General features: G+C 50.5%; 1 protein-coding gene across 1 annotated transcript in view; it reads left to right on the top strand.

The window, feature by feature from the left end:
- LOC119104749 (protocadherin Fat 4) overlaps positions 1–18,639 on the top strand; it is a 33,827-nt gene extending 15,188 nt beyond the window's left edge. The window contains exons 4-21 of the mRNA XM_037228469.1: positions 3,996–4,104; positions 4,816–5,024; positions 6,357–6,485; positions 7,123–7,308; positions 7,751–7,948; positions 8,533–8,702; positions 8,934–9,069; positions 9,687–9,943; positions 11,382–11,503; positions 11,909–12,105; positions 12,353–12,508; positions 13,369–13,870; positions 14,178–14,832; positions 14,931–15,158; positions 15,325–15,631; positions 16,547–16,645; positions 17,420–17,521; positions 18,619–18,639. Of these exons, the coding sequence (XP_037084364.1) occupies positions 3,996–4,104; positions 4,816–5,024; positions 6,357–6,485; positions 7,123–7,308; positions 7,751–7,948; positions 8,533–8,702; positions 8,934–9,069; positions 9,687–9,943; positions 11,382–11,503; positions 11,909–12,105; positions 12,353–12,508; positions 13,369–13,870; positions 14,178–14,832; positions 14,931–15,158; positions 15,325–15,631; positions 16,547–16,645; positions 17,420–17,521; positions 18,619–18,639 (3,783 nt within the window). The remainder of the gene's footprint in view (positions 1–3,995; positions 4,105–4,815; positions 5,025–6,356; positions 6,486–7,122; positions 7,309–7,750; positions 7,949–8,532; positions 8,703–8,933; positions 9,070–9,686; positions 9,944–11,381; positions 11,504–11,908; positions 12,106–12,352; positions 12,509–13,368; positions 13,871–14,177; positions 14,833–14,930; positions 15,159–15,324; positions 15,632–16,546; positions 16,646–17,419; positions 17,522–18,618) is intronic.
- The last annotated feature ends 2,058 nt before the right edge of the window (positions 18,640–20,697 follow it).

The raw sequence follows: 20,697 nt of genomic DNA, 5'->3' as shown, positions 1-20,697 counted from the left end.
CACTTGGTAAGCGAGCATTACCTAGAAGTATCCTAAAAATGAGAGCCGGTAACGCCATTGTGCTGCAACTGTGCCGCAACTGCAACAGCACTATGAGATTAAGTAGAAGTGTTGATTTGCCTATCGAAAGGGCCAAAAATGCCAAATGCTTAAAGGTCTACGTATTCGTTATCCGGCAGGTGTTGAGGTTACAAAGGTTCCTCTTGGAATTTCAGCTTGGTCTTCCTGTGGGGTGTACAAACATTTGAAAGCTTTTTTGTTGAGACCGGTTCTTTGAACGCTTTTGAACGACTTCAACAATCCATAGGTTTTACCGAAAGTTTCACCCATTTGCAGTTTATTTGCAGTACGTCCGTGGTTAGTGCGACCATGCGTGTCATTTGACCAATTGATGCAATTGTGGGCATTCACGTCCGCCAGTCAAACGCTTTGGCAATATCAAGACCAGCGCACTCGTCACCAATAGCTGTGGCGCACAAAACGCGCCTCAGCATGATCAATGAGATTGAGTAGCGAAAGTAGCACTTGATGTTTCATTACTCAGGCGAGCACAACCAACTCCAATTGTGCAAAGCAAGGAATACTCACTAGAGCTTTACGGTTTTGCTTGAAACCCGCGTTTCCCTCGAACCACGTTCACCATGCGTAATAACTGAAAAAAATCCCGTGAACTCTCATACACACTCACTATATGCACTATAGCCACCCATATACAATACCTATGTGCACTGTACTCACTCATATACACTCACTATGTATACCTTATTCACTTATATTCACTCATCATATGCACTTAAGTCTCCCATACACACTCACTATATACACTATAGTCAATCATACACACTCACATACACCTAAGCATGTACGCGCTCATGCAGCATGCATCCCCTAATGGTCCTCAAAACCCCGCCTCTCTTTCCTTGGCCCATCTCCCGACCGCCGCCCAGTCCTCTCCGAGCCCGGCACAACTCGGGGGCGTCACACCGTGCGCACGTAACCTCGGCCACGGCGCGTGACGCACGTGATGGTCCGACGTGACGCTGCGGGCCACGGCCGTGACGGCCGCGCGAGGCACCGTCACGACGGGACGCGCCGCGACCGGAGACTACCAGGGTCAGGGGCAGGGCAGAGCAGGGCAGGGCAGGGCAGGGGCAGGGCAAGGCCAGAGCAGAGCAGGAACAGGGCAGGGCAGGGCAGGGCAGGGCAGGGCAGGGCAGGGCAGGGCAGGGCAGGGCAGGGCAGGGCAGGCAGGGCAGGGCAGGGCAGGGCAGGCCAGAGCAGGGCAGGGCAGGGCAGGGCAGGGCAGGGCAGGGCAGGGCAGGCCAAGCAGAGCGGGCAGGGCAGGGCAGGGCCAGGGCAGGGCAGGGCCAGGGCAGGGCAGGGCAGGGCAGGGCAGGGCAGGCCAGAGCAGGGCAGGGCAGGGCAGGGCAGGGCAGGGCAGGGCAGGGCAGGGGCAGGGCAGGGCAGGGCACGGGTGCGAAGGGATCGGTGAACTGGTGCGTGCAAAGGGTGGTAGTGACTGGCAAGGCAGAGATAAGCCGGGTCAACAACGAAAGGCTAGGAGCATACAGGGACGCAAATGGGCAGGGACAGGGACTGACATGGACATGACACTGGCGTCTGGGAACAGGGACAGGCAGAGCGGAGACACGATTCAAACAGGCTTAACGGGGATAGGCAGGGACATGGATAGACAAGGGAATAGACGGATGGGAACAGGGGCAAGTGCGAGCAGGGCATGGGATGGGGCAGCGCAGCAGGGGCTGGGAGAACGAGGGCAGTTTGATACTCACAGGGGCATAGGCAAGCAGTGATAAACAGCAGAGGCATGAGTTGGGACACAGAGAGGGATAAGTAAAACATAAACATCGCCAGGGTGGAAGGCTGATGCTGAGATTAAAAGCATGCCGGGATTTTTTGGAGAACCATGTCATCGAAAGAGGGGGGGACGGGCATGTGAGCCCAGGGGCACGTCTGGGACCCCGAAACAAAATATACGGCTGAAGACAGTACCGTGCCATTTGACCAATTGGATCATGCATTCGTTGTGCACGTCTTTTCCTAAGAATGGTCCTCGTGAAGGTCAACCGTTGAAATACTCATAATTTATTATAAATGTTTCAAAGTTATTTCGGTAGGCTTTTGGGGCCACCTTGATTTGAAATGTCGGTTCAGGGGCGACAAGTGGTCACCCGGAGCATGGGACAGGTAACCAATGATAATCCTGAGGCACGGTGGTCATGTCAAATAGGCCAAGGACCATTTTGGAGCCAAACAAGGTCATTAACATCCGCTGACCTGCAGCCTAAGAGCGGTCATAATCCTCTTTCGTCGTGAATCTGGTTCAGCGTGTTATGTTGCGATTCTTCGACTTGGGACTGTTGTGTTGTTGGAAAATGCCGGCTTCGAAAAGGCGTGACTTCTGCCTCGTTACTCAGAATTGTTAATGCTGACCTACCCTGACAACGTTATAAGTGAGCTTAAGAACTCAACCAGCCATCGCTACAGTTCTCACTTTAATTTTTATTTTTACCTCTGTGCTTTTGGATTAGTTCCTCAGTTTCTTAGGTCTCAATTTCTGCATTCTTTCTTAACACATATGCTGTTTAAACACCCTTGCAAATTTATACAAGCTATGACCGGGTTGCTTGTAAAGGGGCACTCAGCACTCGCTAAATGTGGTAGCCGTGCAGACGTCGTTAAGATGTTAAAAAGGTCAATCAATGCGCCTATCTTGTCAGGGTGGGTTTCGTGACGATCACTGGTCCGGCAAGGCTCCGTTCCAAAAGTCGATGACAGTGCGTATAACAATACATCAAGTAACCATGTGCGACCTATGCACAACACATCTAGTGAACATGTGCGATTTATGCAGATCCTTAACCAGTTTGAGCAATCAACTTAGCAGTGTCACCGCAATGACAGAAATACCTCACTGACATCACCTCGGCACAAGCCAGTGAAGGAGCTTTCGAGACAGAAGACGCGATAGACGGAACGCATGACAACGACAAGCAAAAATGAAGATTTTGCCGTGTATGGGCGTGACTATGCGGTCTGGGGCATGGCACGCGCTGCGGTGCAGGCTCGGCGACGCGCGCATGTTGATCCGTGCAATTTGTGGCTTGATAACCTTACACGGCCGTTCGAAAGTTATCAGGTGATGTGACGCAACAGCCAGTACTCCTTGAAACGTCAAGACTCAATTGCAGAACCGTGAGTTAAGACAAAACTTGTGAAACCCAATGTGCGTGGTGAAAAAAAACATCAGCCAACATGAATTGCGGCAGAAGGAATACTACGTGCCTGCACATAGAACACGTTTACTCCGATGTATTTGCAATGCTTTTTGGTGCTTGTTTTCCTTGCAGTGTTTTCCTCCGTGCTATTGCGAGACGCCTGTGCAGTGCAAATGATAGGAATCTGGCCGTGGCGTGCGTTTCTCGAAGACAGTTTGGTTGGGTAATAATCAGGTTCTAGCTCACGTCAAACACAGATGCAGCTGAATAGCTGCATGCTTCGGGCGCATTCGTTCCGATCACTCGCTTGCTCGAGCTGCTGCATAATGCATGCATGCTCTCTAATGGCGAATTAAAAAACAATATGCTGTCATTAGGTGTCAAACGTCCACTGAAGATCTGAGACAACTGTTCCGAAAGGGATGTGCGGCCTTTACAACTTCTTATCCACCTCAAAAGCACTCGTCAATATATTTTTGGCACCGAAAGTTGCGGTCTGTGCGAGCAGACACTACGGTTTGCTGCACATTAAAGAATACATGCGGAAAGCAAGATGGTTTATTCATCGATGCGCGTGACGGCTATGCCATTAGCGCTCCACGGTTTTGCGAAATTCAGCGCAGTAAGTAGTGGTAATTTAGTAATAGCAAGTAGTAATAGTTTGCTTGGACGGAAACCTATCTAGGATCTATCAACCACGAAGTAGGCACTGCGACCGCTTTACCCCTACTCATCACGTCCCCACTCTGCTTGCAGGGCTCGGACTCGCTGCTGGTCACACTCTACATCGAAGACGTCAATGACCATCCCCCGGTGTTCGTCGGTGACCCATACCAGGTCACTGTAGACGAACTCACCCCAAAAGGTCAGTAGTCCGTAGCAGTTCCTGAAAACGAGCTCTCCCCTTAAAGATTGCTCGTACCCATTCTTTTAGACAAAATTGCCCCAAAATGTGAATAGCCCGTACCCATTCTTATAGATAAGATCGCGCCAAAAGGTCAGTAGCCCGTACCCATTTCCTTAGACAAGATCGCCCCAAAAGGTCAGTATCCCGTACCCATTCCTCTGGACAAGATCGCGTCACAAGTTCAGTGACGCGTACTGGGTTACCGTGAACGAGCTTACGCCCAAAAATCAGTCACGTCTACCAGGCTTCTTTGGACGAGATCACGTCCGAACGAGACCACTGTGGAGGACCTCACGCGCAAAAGCCAGGGCCAGATGACCGGGACACGCGTTATGTGGTTGTGGCATGACTGTCGACGCTATTTTACGTGGTTACCTTTTAAAATCCTTGGAAACGTTTTATGCATTCGGAAAAATTAGAGCTCTGAAGATTTCATACATTTAGTGTGATCATTAGAACTCTGACGGTCCTGTGCTGCGTTCTGTGAAAAGCTGTATCTGAATCTGCGAGATATTCTGCTTCTTGTTTGGTCACTGGGTTGCTCCTTGAAGTGTTTATGGCTGGGCCGTATCGGACATATCATTCTAACATAAAGGAATTTGGGTATTTACGAGACTCTAAATGACGACCATACGTGACAAGACAATCTCTTGCCTTGTCGTCGCACAGGAATGATGATTTACGACGGCATCATGGCAAGGGACAAGGACAAGGCCAACACCGCTAACAGCGACATCTACTACTGGATATCGAACGGCAACGAGAACCTGAAGTTCAGCTTGTCGCCGCTACCCCGAGGCGGCGCTGCAGTCGTACTCGAGAAACCGTTCGACTTTGAGAACGGCGACAGGGAAATGAATTTAACCATCACAGCTTCGGTAAGATGTGACAGATTCCAGAAGAAGACGGCTGATGTCACCTCAAACTGGACATGATTTTCAAAAGGGGCTTTAGTTTCGCACGTCAAGCGCTATTGTGCGTGGGTCTGTGTCGAATCTGAACGTCATGCATCCATCAACCAAAGTCGATCGCTTGGCATGGGCCATTTGACGTAGCGAGAAAGCAAATGGTTCCATGTAATTCAAGCTGTGTTTCCAATCAGGGCGCAGTTGCCAGGTGCCACTTGTACAGCACAGCACTGTAAATTACTGCGAACCGTCTCTGGCCACGACGAGGCGTGAAACTCGACATGGCGCGACTGTAACCAGGCATCCATGCGTCGATATCAGGCTGTGCAGACGGCTGTAAACGTCAGAACGCATGTTTCTCTTCACTCCCTTCTCCTGCGACGTATTTTCATTCGTATTGAGGTAACGATTCACGCATCCTGCAGTATGATGAAAGTGCGTGCAGTGTCACGCGTGACGTCATCAGATTGCCTTATATATGGTTGGCTGCAATTCTGAAAACGAACGCTGCCCGTTTCAAAAAGTCACATCACGCTGTGGTAAGCCCCGAGCTGCTAAAGACCGATATCGTGTGACGACTTGGATTGTGACGTATGACGTTTGACGACGTTGGCGTTTGAGCAAGGCACGTTTGCTTTGCTCACATCTCACATCTCTCGAGCTCACATCGTGCACTGGCAATTCGCAAAGTGCCACAAGGTGACGGTGGTTTTTCTTCGGGGTATGGCCGACTCTCAAACGATGACGTTACGATATGGCAGCCGTGTTTGCCACATGGTAGTTGGGTGATTACTCACTGAGCCATGACCCAATGCGCGAAGGGGAGTTTTCCATAAAGATCGCATTGCTTGCTATGACTTTTTTGCTGTTCCTCTTCTTCTTCTATGCTGCCTGCAGAAAAGAGCGTGTCGAAGATCGGATTTAGCTTTGCTTATGGGTTGGTACATAATACGAATAATGACCAACACCCCGCCAACAATGTCGTTTTTAATATTTTTGACGCGGCTGGATTCCAACGTAAGCGCCAGTGAGATTTTTCTTTCAGAATGTTCGCCATGCACTAAATTTTGCAACGTAAAATGTGAGGTTGGCGCAAATAACCGCTGAAAAACCGTTCTAAATCGTCTTACATCAATCAATTTACCATATAGCTCGCGCCTTGCGTTCCTAAGCGCGACTTTACCGCCCTAACTCTTACAGAAATAAGCGCGACTTTCCCGTCCTATTGCAGAAATAAGCGCGACTTTCCCACACTAACTCTTACAGAAATCCAAACACTTTTACACTGTTGCACTTTTACAGGACCGCGGCGCCCCGGCCCGTCTAAGCCGGGCTCAGCTGACGATCTCAGTCAAGGACGGTGACGACCAGCCGCCCCTTTTCACCGCTGCCATCTACCGGGCCAGCGTCACCGAGTATCCCGGCCCCCAGGTCGGTACACACTGCTGCCATCTACCGATGGCTTCAGCAACCTGGTCAGTATGCAACTGCAATCCATCGTGGACATCTCGAGTTAATGTGCACTGCTGCCATCTATCTTGGTAGATATGCTTAGATCTACTTAAGCTCATCTATATTTTCCATATCAATATCTTCTATAGATATAAAATATATACTTATATTTCAGATGCTATCATAAGCATATCTACCAAGCACACTGGTCACAATCTACTTTCCACTATTGTCAGCCACAGGAAGGTATTCGTGCCATAGCAAATGCATCTTGATTGTACTCGCTAGGTCTGTATAAAAATGTGTCGCCTTACAGGCTGGTTACCACATTCACTGATCAATGGCTGCAAAATAAATATGAAGTCACACAATGTTTTTGCTTTGCAAGAGTAAGGCACGCTGTTGAAAATCGCTGTAGTGTTCGTGATTGTGACAATGGCAAATATAACAAAATATCAAAAACGGAAAATGCATGAAGCACAAGCATTGTCATATGGACAACAAGACTAGTACGTAAAATCGTAATGTGGTCGAAATTATATTATGCCAATATTATTTCGAACATATATTCACCTTTTCTTTCGCACTGGGTCTTATCACAGATTACATCTTTCAGATGAGATCCCTTCAGCTCCTTCTGCGCACGGAGCCACCAATCCTGGCCTACGACGGCGATCTGGCAATCGACCAGCGGCTTAACTACCGTATTCGATCTGGCAACACTGGGCAACATTTCAGCATGGACTCCGCCACCGGCGCCCTGACGCTGGTGAAAACTTTCGACCGCGAGCAGTTAGAAAACGTAAGTAGCTTTGTGGGCAATATTTAACAACTTTCGACAAGAATGCTCATCTGGTGCGAATGGTTTGTTGAAGCTCGTTTTCACGTATGTGTACCCTAAAGATTCGTTTTCACCTGCGTGAACCCCAAAAACTTGCGCTTTTTCCGACCCAGATATTCTCCAGCTGTATCCGGCAGCGGCTCGTTTTACTCAGCTTGAGCAATTCATCAACGCGGGGAAGCGTCGGCGGCGCATTGACATCCCCGCTTGGCGTGTTGACATCCCCGCTTGGCGCGTTGACATCACCGCTTGGCGCGTTGACATCCCCACTAGGCGCGTTGAATATCCCTGCTTGCGCGCGTCAAGTCGGCGCGGAAGCCGCGAACAATGCCGGCCGCTCGCGACCGCGGCTGACCTCTAATCCCAGCGCCACGACTGGACACTACGCCCTGTCTGACCTCAGGACGAGGTCACGCTGACGGTCGAGGCGTGGCAGACGGACGACAGGTCAAGGTCAGCGCGCGCCACCGTGGTGGTGACGGTCACTGACCTCAACGACAACCGGCCCGACTTCCTCGTGGACCGCTACAACATCAGCATCATCGAGAACCTGCTGCGGGGCTTCAGCATCGTCCAGGTCCGCGCCACGGACGCCGACAAGGTGAGGTTGGTGACCACATGCCAGCTGATGCCGGTGAAAGAGGGTTGGTGTTTCGTAACTAATGCATACAGTGGGAGTGTAGTGGTGGGAAAATGATGACAGTAAGCCGACGGTTGTGATGGGCAACCTATGCTAGCAAGGGAAAAGTGGTGGTGGGCCTCTGATGGTCACAAAGTCGGCAACTGTGTGGCGGTGGGCCAAGTAATACATGACAACAACATGAGCCATGTGCTGCCAAGTCGACAGCGATATGCCACCACTATGCCGGGACCACAAGTTTGAACCATCGGCTACAAACATACCAGCTTGATTCGATATTGTTGAGCAGGCATCAAGATGCTGAAATGGCCCTTGAAGCCTACCGGCCAAGCAAATCATCACTGGCATGCTGGAACAGTGTATTGGAAAACAGCGATGAAGGATAACAGAACACAGTTACGGTTTTGGTAAATGCAGCGATATCCACCTAATGCCTCAGCGTATGAACCTGGATGTCTTCTCGCGGAAAGGTGTAAGCACTTGAGCTCTGCAAAGGTAGAATGATCAGTCGGTCGATATCTCACACATGTGCCTCTGGGCCTCAGGGGGACAACGCCAACTTCACCTATAGCCTGGACGACCCCTCGGGAGCATTTGGACTCAACCCGGTAACAGGATGGCTGACGGTGGCGGATCAGTCCAAGTTGGACCGCGAGGAGCAGTCGCAGCTGAAATTGGACATTTACGCCGACGAACTAACTCCGAGTGTGTTGAGGTAAGATCAGAAAGTTCTCATTTACCATAAGATGCGCTAGGTCCGATAACTAAAAAAGGCATCATTTTGTGCAACGAAATATTTCGCTGCTTTGATCTAAAGCTTCCTCTCTCCATCCCTTCCTCTTTGTACCATTTCGTCTCGATACGTCATTTTGCCTTCTAATTCACTGGGGAATTGCTCTTCTGTTGGAACGCCAAATAATGTTGCTCTGCCGCGCCGCTCTTTCAGAAGGCAATCAAGGTCTTTCACAAAGGTGATCATCAATCTGTTGGATTCGAATGACAACAACCCGAAGTTCCTACCAACGAACACGTACCAGTTTGTCGTGGATGGCAATAGCTCTCTTCGCAGGGTTATTGGACGGGTAAGTGGTTGCTGCGTGGTGTTACAAGCAATTGATGCGCACGAAAGGGAGCAGTACCTAAAGAAAACGGTAGACCGTATTCTATAAGCCCGATGTAGACGTGGCTTAAGGGCTTCAGAAGGGTTTTGATTCATAACGTTTGCTGCTGCTGAAACATGTCGGCTTATGGTCTGTCAGGATTGCGATAATAATCAGGTATCATTCCACTACCTTCAACGATTTACATTTTTTTTGTATGCTTCCACGAGATGTTGGTGTTCATGTACGCACACGTGGGTGTCTGAAATCATGATATAACTAATTTATCCTGATATATATATATATATATATATATATATATATATATATATATACATATATCACGAAAAATGTGTATTTAGTGTAGGTACCATGCTGTAATTGGGAAGCACATGAGAGCAAGTTCTTCATCAAAACAGCTTGGATTTCATGAACATATGGTGCCACAAATAAGTCGCAGGGTTCTCTAAAACTCAACATATTCGTGTGCTTCTTTCGAGATATTTCTATCTTTCAATTCTGATTCCATCTTTCGACGCAAATAACGTTACCACAACATTGCGACCCTCGCCTTATTCCAAGCCTCGCACCATCACCAGGTGGAAGCCACCGATCCCGACGAGGGCGTCAACGGCCGCGTGACGTTCTCATTCGAGAACAACACGCTAACGGGCGGCCAGCCGGCGTTCTCCATCTCCTCCTCGTCGGGAGAACTGCGCCAGCGGCGCCCCCTGCAGGCCGGCTCCTACGTGCTGTTCGTGCGCGCGGAGGACGCGCCGGTCACCCGCGGGGAGACTCGCAGCGCGCTAGCTGTGGTGACTGTGCTGGTGCGGGTCAGAAACGTCCGTCCACCCAGGTCAGGTCATGGGCCAGCTCAGGTTACGGGGTGACCTGAGCAGTTCACATGCATAACCGCCACATGTTCACTGATCGGGTTACAGAGTACACTGCCTCTTGTGGGGATGAAAGATGGACGCCGCTCGGGTCACGAGTCAAATGCGGTCGGGTCACAGGTCAGCTCAGGTCAGGTCATGCTGCAGTGATCGTTTGGCCTTTGGCAAGGTTATGAGAAGAACACTGATCAGGATACTGGGTCAAACCTGATCAGGTCACGGGTTAACCCATGTTTGGTTACAGGTCAGCTCGGGTCAGATCACCGGCTTACTCAGGCGAGGTCGTGGGGTAGATAGGGGGACACAGGGTCATAGTAACGCAACCTCTGGTGAGGCTGCGTGGCAATCTCTTTTCAGGTTACCGGGTCAAACACAGTCGGGTCATTGGTCGGCTATGGCCAGTTCACGGGTCACCTTTGGAATTGCACGGGTTGACCTATCTCACCGTCAGGTCATCTTGGACGCGATGGTCAAATCACGGGGCGAAGGAGATGACCATGCAGTGAACTTGACTGCGTCAAAGATGTCAGCTGTGGTTCGTTCACGGTTCAACCCTGCTGAGGTTACCGGATGTCCAGGTCCTGATGAAATCAGAGGGCTTGCCAGCCAGGCCCGGGGACTCACACCTTGCATGGTTTAGAGCAGGTCAATTTTCAAGGCAAACCAGGGTCATGCCGGAATGGTAGACATATTTTTGACGATGCATTCTGTTTTGTGAGCTTTTTAAACAATTTCTGACACCGCTGAGCCGGGACCACGTTGCAAAGCTCAAATTATGTTCGAAATGAGATGAAATTCCGTGTGAACGTGGGTTGTCATAGACTAAAACAACGTCATATCACAGGGTGAACCAAAAGTATGTAGTTCGGCTCATTCACTTCAGAAAACGCTTACCCGGTGATATCGCACCATAAACTCACGCTCAGTTCTAAGCGCGGGATCAGACCTGCTTGTAGCTCAATGTTTTGTTGATTTCCAGGCTGCCTTTGTGACGTATTATAAAGTTAGACATATGAAAGGTAACTCCGACGCACGAGTTAACACAGCTTCCATTTTAGAATGCGGGACGGTACAGCTTTGTGGAGCAAGAAGAGCTCAGCCGATTGTAATCATCATGGTCATTTGACATGCGCGTAGTAATTCGCACAGATCAACCGTGTTACGTGATTCGCTGATGTTTGATTCGCTGATGTTTGTCGCAACTCTGGCTATTTCCAGCCGTTATGCGCGTGTGCATTTCTCCTCACCAACGCGACCAAGTGACAGCTCACGTCAGTCTCCGTCCAGTCAGTCTCCGTCCGGTGTGCCCGGTCTCCGTCCGGTGTGCCCGGTCTCCGTCCGGTCAGTCTCCGTCCGGTGTCCCCCGACACCCAATCATGCACGCTGCTACTTCCGCTTCAGCGTCCCACCCGGTCAGCGGCTGTGGGTGGGCAAAGACGTGACACCGGGGTCACGCGTCGGTCAGCTGGTCGTGGAAGACCCCGACGGAGACGACCTGACCTTTCGACTCAGAAATGCAACAGGTCAGTTGTCACATTCAGATCAGGTTAGGACAGGCCAGTTGTCACATTCTGATTCCAAACGCGCATTGCTCCATGTGAGGGCCTTTCAAACTCTGTTTAGTTCGTGGAGGAGCTGGAAATGTAACCACATGTGACGGCTAATATGCATAATAACTTTTTAGATTTGATCTCATAGCACTGAAGCATTAGCATGTATCCCTCGATCGATAACAACAGGCGAGCATTCGTGTTCCACGTCAAGTGATTCACTGTGAGGTTGATTGGCTGTCATGCCAATCAACTCTCATCGGTTGCAGAAATTTGTAAGAATAGGATTGAGTGTAATGCTTAGCCATCTCGATTTGCCGTTGTGAAGGGTGCTTGTTGAACTGAAATGTTGCAGACTCGTGTATTCTTTTATTTCAGTTCCCTTTGATGTGGATAATGACACCGGGGTTATTCGAGTCTCTTCGCCATTGGATGAAACAGAACAATCCAAATACAGCCTTGGTATCGACATTACCGACGGAACGCACCTAACGACATCTATTATCGACATCTTAATCGTACCAGAAAACGCGGAAGAATCATTCGAGAGCGCATCACTAGCGTTCAATGTAACGGTACGGCAATGCACGTGGTTGTTCGGTAGACTATTGCATGTAAATTGTGCATGCTGTAGGAATTCCAAGCCAGCGGAGCAATATCCTGAGCTCATATGCTTTTACGAAAGGCATTCTTCACTGGCTGATAAAAGTCGAACATAAATAAGTAATGTCAAGCAAACAAAAATAAATCTCGATCAGTTCCCAGTTGCATGATATCACACCAGTAATAGATCTTGTGATCTTCATCTATCTCTGTTTACAGGAAAATCTCAGCAACATCACTGTCGGCATGCTTCTTGACGAAGATGAACGTCCTGTAGAGTTCTTGGAAGCAAAAATTTTGAATCCATCGCTAAACGACACGTTTCAAGTAACCTCCGAAGCAGAACTTCGGCTGATAAAGTCGTTGGATTTTGAGGTACGTGATATGAAAAGAATTGCTGCAAAAAGCGGCACGATACTGTGTTTTATAATTCACTAGTTTTTTCTTCACAAATAAGTCCTAAAACTCTTACGTAAGCATTTCAGCGCGTACATAAATTTGATGCCGCTGCTATTGTCCGCCGTTTTAAACTCCTGCCGACCGCCGGCTGCACTCGTCAGTGTGCACTGTGTAAATACCATCGCTTTTGTCTGCTGTTTGAATGTTTCGTCGGCCAGCTGAACCTGTCAATGAAAACTGTCCATATGTTTTGCCATGGTGTGCCGTTTGCATTTGCCGGTTTCCCGTCTTTTCATTTTAACATATCTTTAACGATAACAATCATTCAGAAGGGCCAGTTAGATTCGCACAGCTGGATTGTTCGTCCATGTCGATGTCACTCATATTAAACCCGTTCAAATTACAGCAAGAAGTACCAAAATAATGGTGTTTTATGAGCAAATCTCACTGAATGCTTTTTCGTTATAAACAGAACATATAAGGTACTAGTGTTAAAGGCATGACTTTCTAGTCACATCTCAATTAAGCCGTAATTAAACCCTGGCAGTTCGTTAGCGCAAACATGAGCGCAAACAACTGCTGCAGTTAATGCACTTTTAAAACAAAATATACTAAATGGTAAATACTTCTACTTCGAAGCACATTTTAATCCATCCTTCATCTGGGCCACCAATGTGCGGTCCAAGCTCGTGGTTAGCGCAAACACATGAGTCAATATCATGAAACAAATTGCAGGTGTATCAGACCAGCATGTCGGCAGCGAAATCCACTCACACTTACGAACAGTCCGCGCCGAACAACTGCAGCAACTTAAATCTACCCGGCGTTTCCCACAGGAGCATCGTCAGCTCTCATTCACCGTCGTCCTACAGTACCGACGGCATCGGCAACATCACGTGCGTGCCGCCGCCCTCACCGTCAACGTACTAGACGCCAACGACAACGCACCGCGCTTCAGCAGCCGGCATTACACCGGCGTCGTGGCCGCCGACGCCGCCGCTGGCGATCTGGCCACCGTGACCCCGGCCATCAGGGTCAGCGATGCGGACGAGGTGCGCAGTGAGCTGGAGTTCCGCCTGACCGGCTGCGAGGGCGCGTTCGAAGTCAGCGCCCTGGCGCTGGTGAGCGTGGTCGCGACTCAGTTTGAGCGGGAAGTGTTCGAGTGCGAGCTGGAAGTCACGGACGAGGACGGCTTGCGATCTAACAGCTCCTTGACCGTTCGCATCGAGGACTGGGAACCTCGGAGGAATCCGGATGTAGAGGAGGTCACGGAGCTGACCCCCGCGAGCGGCCTCAGGCGCACTGAAAGGGTCGGCGACTGGCACAACGATCCGCAGCGTAGGTCTCGCTTCGAAGAGCGACCTTCCGGTCGAGGATCCGAGTGCTTCCACTCACGGTCGCGACGAAAACGAGACACGACCAGATGAAGGAGGTCGCCGAGCAGACAACGTTACGGACCGGCGTGACTTTCGCTCGAGGGCATTGTCCGAGTCCTCACAGATTCTCGCACAGCTGCTGACGTCGACACCAGGGGCTAATGCATCGGACGTGCTGCGCGCGACGGTACAGATCCCTTCCGGTCTTCCTACCGGCTCTGTGGTGTTTCGTCTGCCAGAAAGCATCTCCCTGCAACCGCTGCCTGCAGGGAGAGATGATAACTCTACAGATGGAGGAGATGTGACGGAGGTGTGGCCAGGCGGTGGTGAAGCTGGTGAAGCCGGCAGTGGCAGACACTTCGCTATCGACTTCGAGAAAAACCTGGTGCGAGTGGTAAGGCCGCTGCGCAGTGCCGGCCAGGTCGTCCTCAGAATCCAGTCGCAGGAGGGCAGCAAGCGGAAGGACCTGCTGATTCTCATGGTAGACGTGGTGCTTGTCAAACAGCCCGAGCTGGTCAAGCACAACCTGACATTCTCCATGGATGAGGGAGAATACACGGACGTCGAGGTGGGAACGGTACAACTGACGACGTCGCCGGAGAGCGACCGCGTGCTCTTCAGCATCCCCAGCGGCGACAGCTCCTATCGGATCACCCAGGACGGCCGAATCTTCCTGTCGGGGAAAGTGGACTCAGAGCGCTCCACCGTGGCGCGCGTGCCGATCCTGGCGTGCCGCCAGCTGTGCATCGACCTGGCATCGAGCTTACCGCTGGAAGGAAGCGTACAGGACGCCTGCCGCGGATCCTGTGCCGCCGCAAATGTCACGCTGCTGCTCCGCGACCTCAACGACAACAGCCCCGTCTTCACGGGCGTCAGCGACGTGGTGACGACGTCGCGCGGGCTCCAGAACGAACCGGACGCGCCGTACGCGTGTACAAGATACGCACGCCGACCGAGCTGGTCCAAGCTACTGTCGTTGCCAACGTCTCCGCCTACGACATTGACAGTGACTCGACCAACAGCGCCGTCCGCTTCAAGATCCTCACGCCCAGCGACGACTTCGTGATCGGCGCGGAGACCGGCACGGTGACGGCCGCGCGTAATGTGACCTCGCCTGCTGGCACCGTTCTCCGCCTGACCCTGGCGGCCTATGACCTGGGTTCGCCCAGCCAGCGCGCGTTTGCCGTGTTGGAGCTAACCGCCACGGAAGGGAGCCAGGTGGAAATGGCGCGAGCATTCGACCGGCGCTTGTACGAGGTCCGCGTCGAGGAGAACACCCGAGCGGCCAAGATCTGGATGCCGTGGCGGCTCGACCCCTCCGGCCAGCAGCGCCGATGGACGGTGAATCCGGTCAACGGCACCAAACAACCCGGTCGCCTCGCCGTCGCCATCACGACAATTCCTTCTTGGAATGAGCGGTCCGCTCGACCACGAGCAGACGCGGGAGGTGTGGCTGCTGGTAACGACAGACCTGCTGCCGGCCAGCTCTGACGCGTACTTGACCCCGGCTGCTGAAGGTCAGCCCCCGTCGCCTCGCAGAGCGCCGCCGAACTCCGCCGACCGCGGATCGAGCGCGGACGAGCTACGCTATAACCAGGCCCTGATCAAGATCGTCGTGGTGGATGTGAACGATCACTGGCCGCGGTTCAATGTCACCGACCTGCCCTCCATTGTGGGCGTGCCTTACGACGCTGGTTACGGCTTTGAAGTCATGCACATGGAGGTGAGTGAATAAGGGATGGTCAGGGGATGTGTAGGGTTCTGCTGACCAGAATTGTGCGCATGCCCGCGATGACATATCGGGGTGGCGTCCCCTTTTGTAATCGCTCGATTTAGATGCTGGCATTTATTAAGCTTAAAGAGAATGTTCCACATTTGAAGATTTGAAGCAAGCATCAGATATGATGAAATAAGCTCGCTTATAGCTATTGGCATACTTTTAATTGGAAAAGACTGCCTGAGACAACACAAGTTCTCTGATTCTCAAACATGCTTCACAACACGTCATTATTTGACTGCGCCGTCGTCATCGTGCATTGCACAACATTAACAGAGAGCCAATTGACGGTCGTTACACCTGAAAGTCGTGCGCACGAGCACCAGATATGAGCGATTCGAAAGTTACGTGACTCCGCCGTTCCAGTTCAAAACCCTATACATACGTGGAACACTCCCTTTAGCTTTTGAACACATCGAAGGGGAAGTTGGCGTTTCATTTTGTGGTGCCTCGCACCGGGTGTATTCGGGCGATAAAAACCTGCGTCATATAATGTCCGTATTAGTGTGTACATCTTGCCTACATACGCAACCACGCTGACACTGTGGACTCGTGTGAGCCTTCATAAGTAACGAGGTACACGGGCTGATTGACAATAATCTTCGCTAGTTGCTGGGATCAAATCAAAATTTGTGGAATCATGCGCTGCGGTTATTGTACTCCTTATTGTATGCCTGTTGAAAACGGTGCAACTTCCGATGACAAATGTGGTGCGTATCTTACGTCAAGGAATTACACTACGGAATAATATCAAAATGCCCTTATCAGTAGATATCTTCTCTGTTCCACTTGAATCCGTGCTGAACAAGTCCGACTTGAATCCGACTTGAATCCGACTTGAATCCGACTTGAATTTCTCAGGCAACCGATGGCGACAAAAACGACAATATATCATACTCGCTCAACGCCACGGACCGACATGTACGGGCCATGTACAGCATAGACCCGACAAACGGGCAGGTAAGCTTAGGTGTGTTGTGGTCTTGATTCAAAACTATTTGCATTATTGGGTTAATATTGGTCACCAGCATGGCTTTGAAAAGCTCTGATAAAAGGAATTTGGATTTGAACACGTGTCCTGGTTTTAACCATAAAGTGAAACCAGGAGTACAACTCCACTGCATGCCTATGAGACTGAATAGCGCAAGCATGCCCGAAGCCAAAAGCTCACTTATGTCATTTATGTGTGCCGCCCTCCGTCCCTTAACCACGCGTTGTCTCCTCAGCTGAGTTAATCTTCATTCGCCAAGTATCAGTCACCCCTGTGGTCCCAGTATTTCTGTCGCCGTCGTGCATATGGTCTCAGTATTACTGCCGTGGTCATCGCTGTGATCTCAGTATGCCGTCTTCTTATCTCTCAACTACAGTAGTCCTCCCCGCCCCCGTCAGACGTCACCTTCCGCCATAGATTGTCCTCCTGTCACTCATATTTGTATCTCAGTCATTCGTTCGCGTTCTCAGTCAGTCTCCAAACCGTCACAAGTGGGCCTCTCCGTCGCAGCATCTCCTTTTCTTGCACGTGACCTTCCCGTCACGTGCGCTCCCTGTTACGAGCCTGTCTCCCATCAAACGTTGTCTCTCCACGCAAATTGCCTCCACATCGCGCCTTCGTCTTCCGCCGCCACACGTTGTCTCGGCGCACCAGATGTGGCTGCTGCGTCGGGCGGATGACACCAACTGTGCTTCAAGTCGCGCCTTGTCTCTCGCCGTCACACGTTGTCCTCCGCGCACCAGGTGTGGCTGCTGCGTCGGGCGGACGACACGGCGCAGAGGATCCACCGTCTCCAGATCCTCGCGACAGACACGGCCAACCACACCACTCGCGCCAAGGTTCTGGTAAGCCGCCTCCTCTGCTTTTGGGGTAGCAGGAGCAAGTGGGAGCAGCAGTGGCGAAGTGGGTGAAGGGGCTGGTGAGCTGCTGTCTGCGGTGCCGGAGATGGAAGGCGCTGCTGACTGGGGCGAAGCGGCCGGTGGATTTCAGATGATGGGCTTGGAATGGATGGTTTGAGACTCAGTCTCCCTTCCATGGAACTGCCACCGGCCTTGCAGTGTGTAAATAGCCTCAACGGCTGTATGTATCGATGGATAAGCGGAGCATTATCAAGAGCCGAAAGTTGCCATGCATCCTCAGCCAAGACAAAAATTCAGCGCCTCTTGCTTGGGCTGCCATGGAGAACGTGACGTCCTGGCCGAGCGGTATCGCTTTACGTTGGTACGGTCGGCAAAGAGACCGCTATGTTTGTGAGGGAACACACGCGGCATATAAAGATAGGTACGCAGCTGGCGGCCATTTTAGATACCTTTTGTCGAACCTAGATGTCATCGGTATTCTCAGCTGCAAACATTGCACAGCGCCCATTTAGTGTTAGCTGGCGTGCTGTGGTTACGTGTGCTGCATTTCAAATAGTCGCAATATATATAAAGGCATGCAATGCTATTGAGGCATGCAGATATTTCACAGATTTGTTATTTGCCGATATACGTGCTTGATTCCCGGGACATGATGATAGCAAAGCTGAACCAGACTTCCGACATATTCGGCAAAAATCGTGACGTCATATCCAGGTACAGTTGGCGCCGGCTGAGCTTCATCGTAGGCGCCGGTGCTCTTTTATAGATGGCGCTGGTGCTCTTACTATAGATGGTGCTGTATTCTTGCTATAGATGACGTCGCTTGTCGCGCAATCAACGACGTCTTTGTTGCACGCACGATAAACGTACAGATGAACACTGAATTTGCTTTCTGTACTGCTTGCATTTATGAGCTTATGGAATGGCGACAGCAAGCTTGACATGATGCTTATAATGATTCGAGGCAAGGTGGCGCGTCGACATCAAAGGCGAGCGCACCGCAAAACATCAACTTTGGCACTAGATTTGAAGCTCCATTTTGAAACTTGACCCAGGTTACTTTCGCTCGTTTCGCGCGCTAGAATCTGCACTTCCGACTGTAGCGCCAATGGTGAAAAAGCTATTATATACATACAAAATATGTTATATAATATATTTGGAAAATGCGCGCGCATGTAACTATCTTTCTACGCAGCGTATCAGCCACCCGGTCTGCCTGGTCGCCCCACACCATAACCATCCCATCACCCCCCCCCCCCCCCCCCTGCGCCCTGCCCCAGGGGTTTGAGCGAGATGGCCGGCGGCGATGTGCGGATCCTGCGCGTGGCGCCTCACTCGGATGGTCAGCTGGTGGACGAGCGGTACTCGGACGTTTGGCTGTACGCGCTCGACCCCCGCACGCGTACCCTGCTGAGCACGCCGCGACCTCATGGCGTGAGTACATCCGCGGTTCTCATTGCGTGTGTGCCTCATGGCGTGAGTATCTCTTGGCATGAGTACCTCTTGGTGTGAGTACGTGGCGTGGGTTTTCATGGCACGAGTACCTCATGACATGAGTACCTTATGGCATGAATATCGTATGGCATGAGCACCTCTTGCGTGGGTATTGATCTCCCGCACCTCTGAACGGGGTCTGCGGACGCTCGTCTCGCGGTTGTTATTTTTGTGTAAATACTGGCTGGCGAACCTCTGAACAGATCCGCACGCGCGCACGTCTCTGGCATGAGTGCAGACCTTTCACAGGGCGGTATGAGTTGGGAGTTTTAAACTGCTCTCTCTTGCATACTAAAGGTCGAATGCTATCAGCATGATAGCTCTGAACTCACGATGCCGAAGGCCAGAAGCTCAAGGTCATTCTTCTTTGCATTCTCGCACGGGGCGAAACATCCCGTATGTAAAATTTTTGTGATCGGCTGCGGTGTTACACAGGTCGCCGCTCGCGTAAACAGCAATTTACGCAGTCGCTAGTGATAAAGCAAAGGTCGATGGAGCCGCTGGAGATATGACTTGCATTCTGTTTTTGCCTGCTCCGCCTGTCGCATGATTCCTTGTATATGTATATATATTATATATATATTATATATATAATATATATACATATATATATATATATATATATATATATAATATATATATATATATATATATCTATATGATTACACGAAGCGGAAACGGAACTTCCGTGTGGCCGACGTGTCTACAGGCGTGTCCACAATTTTCCACGATACCTATATGATCCGCGGGTGAGCTTAGGAGGCCAGCCGAATTGTACACACACACGTGCATCAACTGTGTTGTTTTTGCAAAAGACACCACAAAAACGAAATTTTTTTCTCAAAGGAAAGATGCGTCATATTTTCCGCTCTCAGGAATAGACTAGTCTACAGCTATTAGTGCAGACTATTTACGAGCTGTAGACTATGTTCTAGCGGTAGATTAGCTAGCTACTAGAGTAGACTTGTACCAACGTAGACTTTCTACTTGTATAAACATTCTAATAGCTGTGACTATCTACTAGCTGTAGACTGTCTATTAGTGTTGACTAGTCTGCAGCTACTAGTGCAGACTTTTACTAGCTGCAGACTATCTTCTAGCGGTAGACTATCTACTAGTTCTAGATTATCCACTAGCGGTACACTATCTGATAACTGTAGACCATCTCCTGGTGTAGACTATCTACTCTTGCACTAGGCCAACGCCCTATCTGTAAAAGCTTTGTACTCCGCTGCGGTGTTACACAAATGACCACTTGGTCAGCAGCCCTTCATGCAGCCGCTAGAGATAAAGCAAGGGGCTGATGGGATGCCGAAGATATGACTTGCATCTATGCTCGCCTTCTCCGGCCGTCACACAATTGCATCGCGGTTGTGGAGGTTGGTTATAGTCACTAGTGTAAACTATTTACTACATCTAGACTATCTTCTAACAGTAGACTATCTACTTGTGTATACTTTTGACTAATGTAGACCATCTACTTGGGTAAAATTTATGCTTTCTGTAGACTATCTACGCAGCGGTAGACATTCTACTACTGCAGGCTATCCTCTAGCTGCAGAATATCTACTAGCGGTAGGGCTGTCTACTAGCTGTAGACTTCTAGTGGAGACTATCTTCTAGCTGTAGATTGTCCATTAGAAGTAGACTATCTACCGGCTGTAGAC

This window comes from Pollicipes pollicipes, unplaced genomic scaffold (assembly GCF_011947565.3).
Source record: "Pollicipes pollicipes isolate AB1234 unplaced genomic scaffold, Ppol_2.1 Scaffold_6052;HRSCAF=7182_pilon_pilon_pilon, whole genome shotgun sequence".
Lineage (NCBI taxonomy): Eukaryota > Metazoa > Arthropoda > Thecostraca > Pollicipedomorpha > Pollicipedidae > Pollicipes > Pollicipes pollicipes.
Note: the sequence above shows the minus strand (reverse complement) of the source record. Positions and strands in the feature narration are given on the sequence as shown.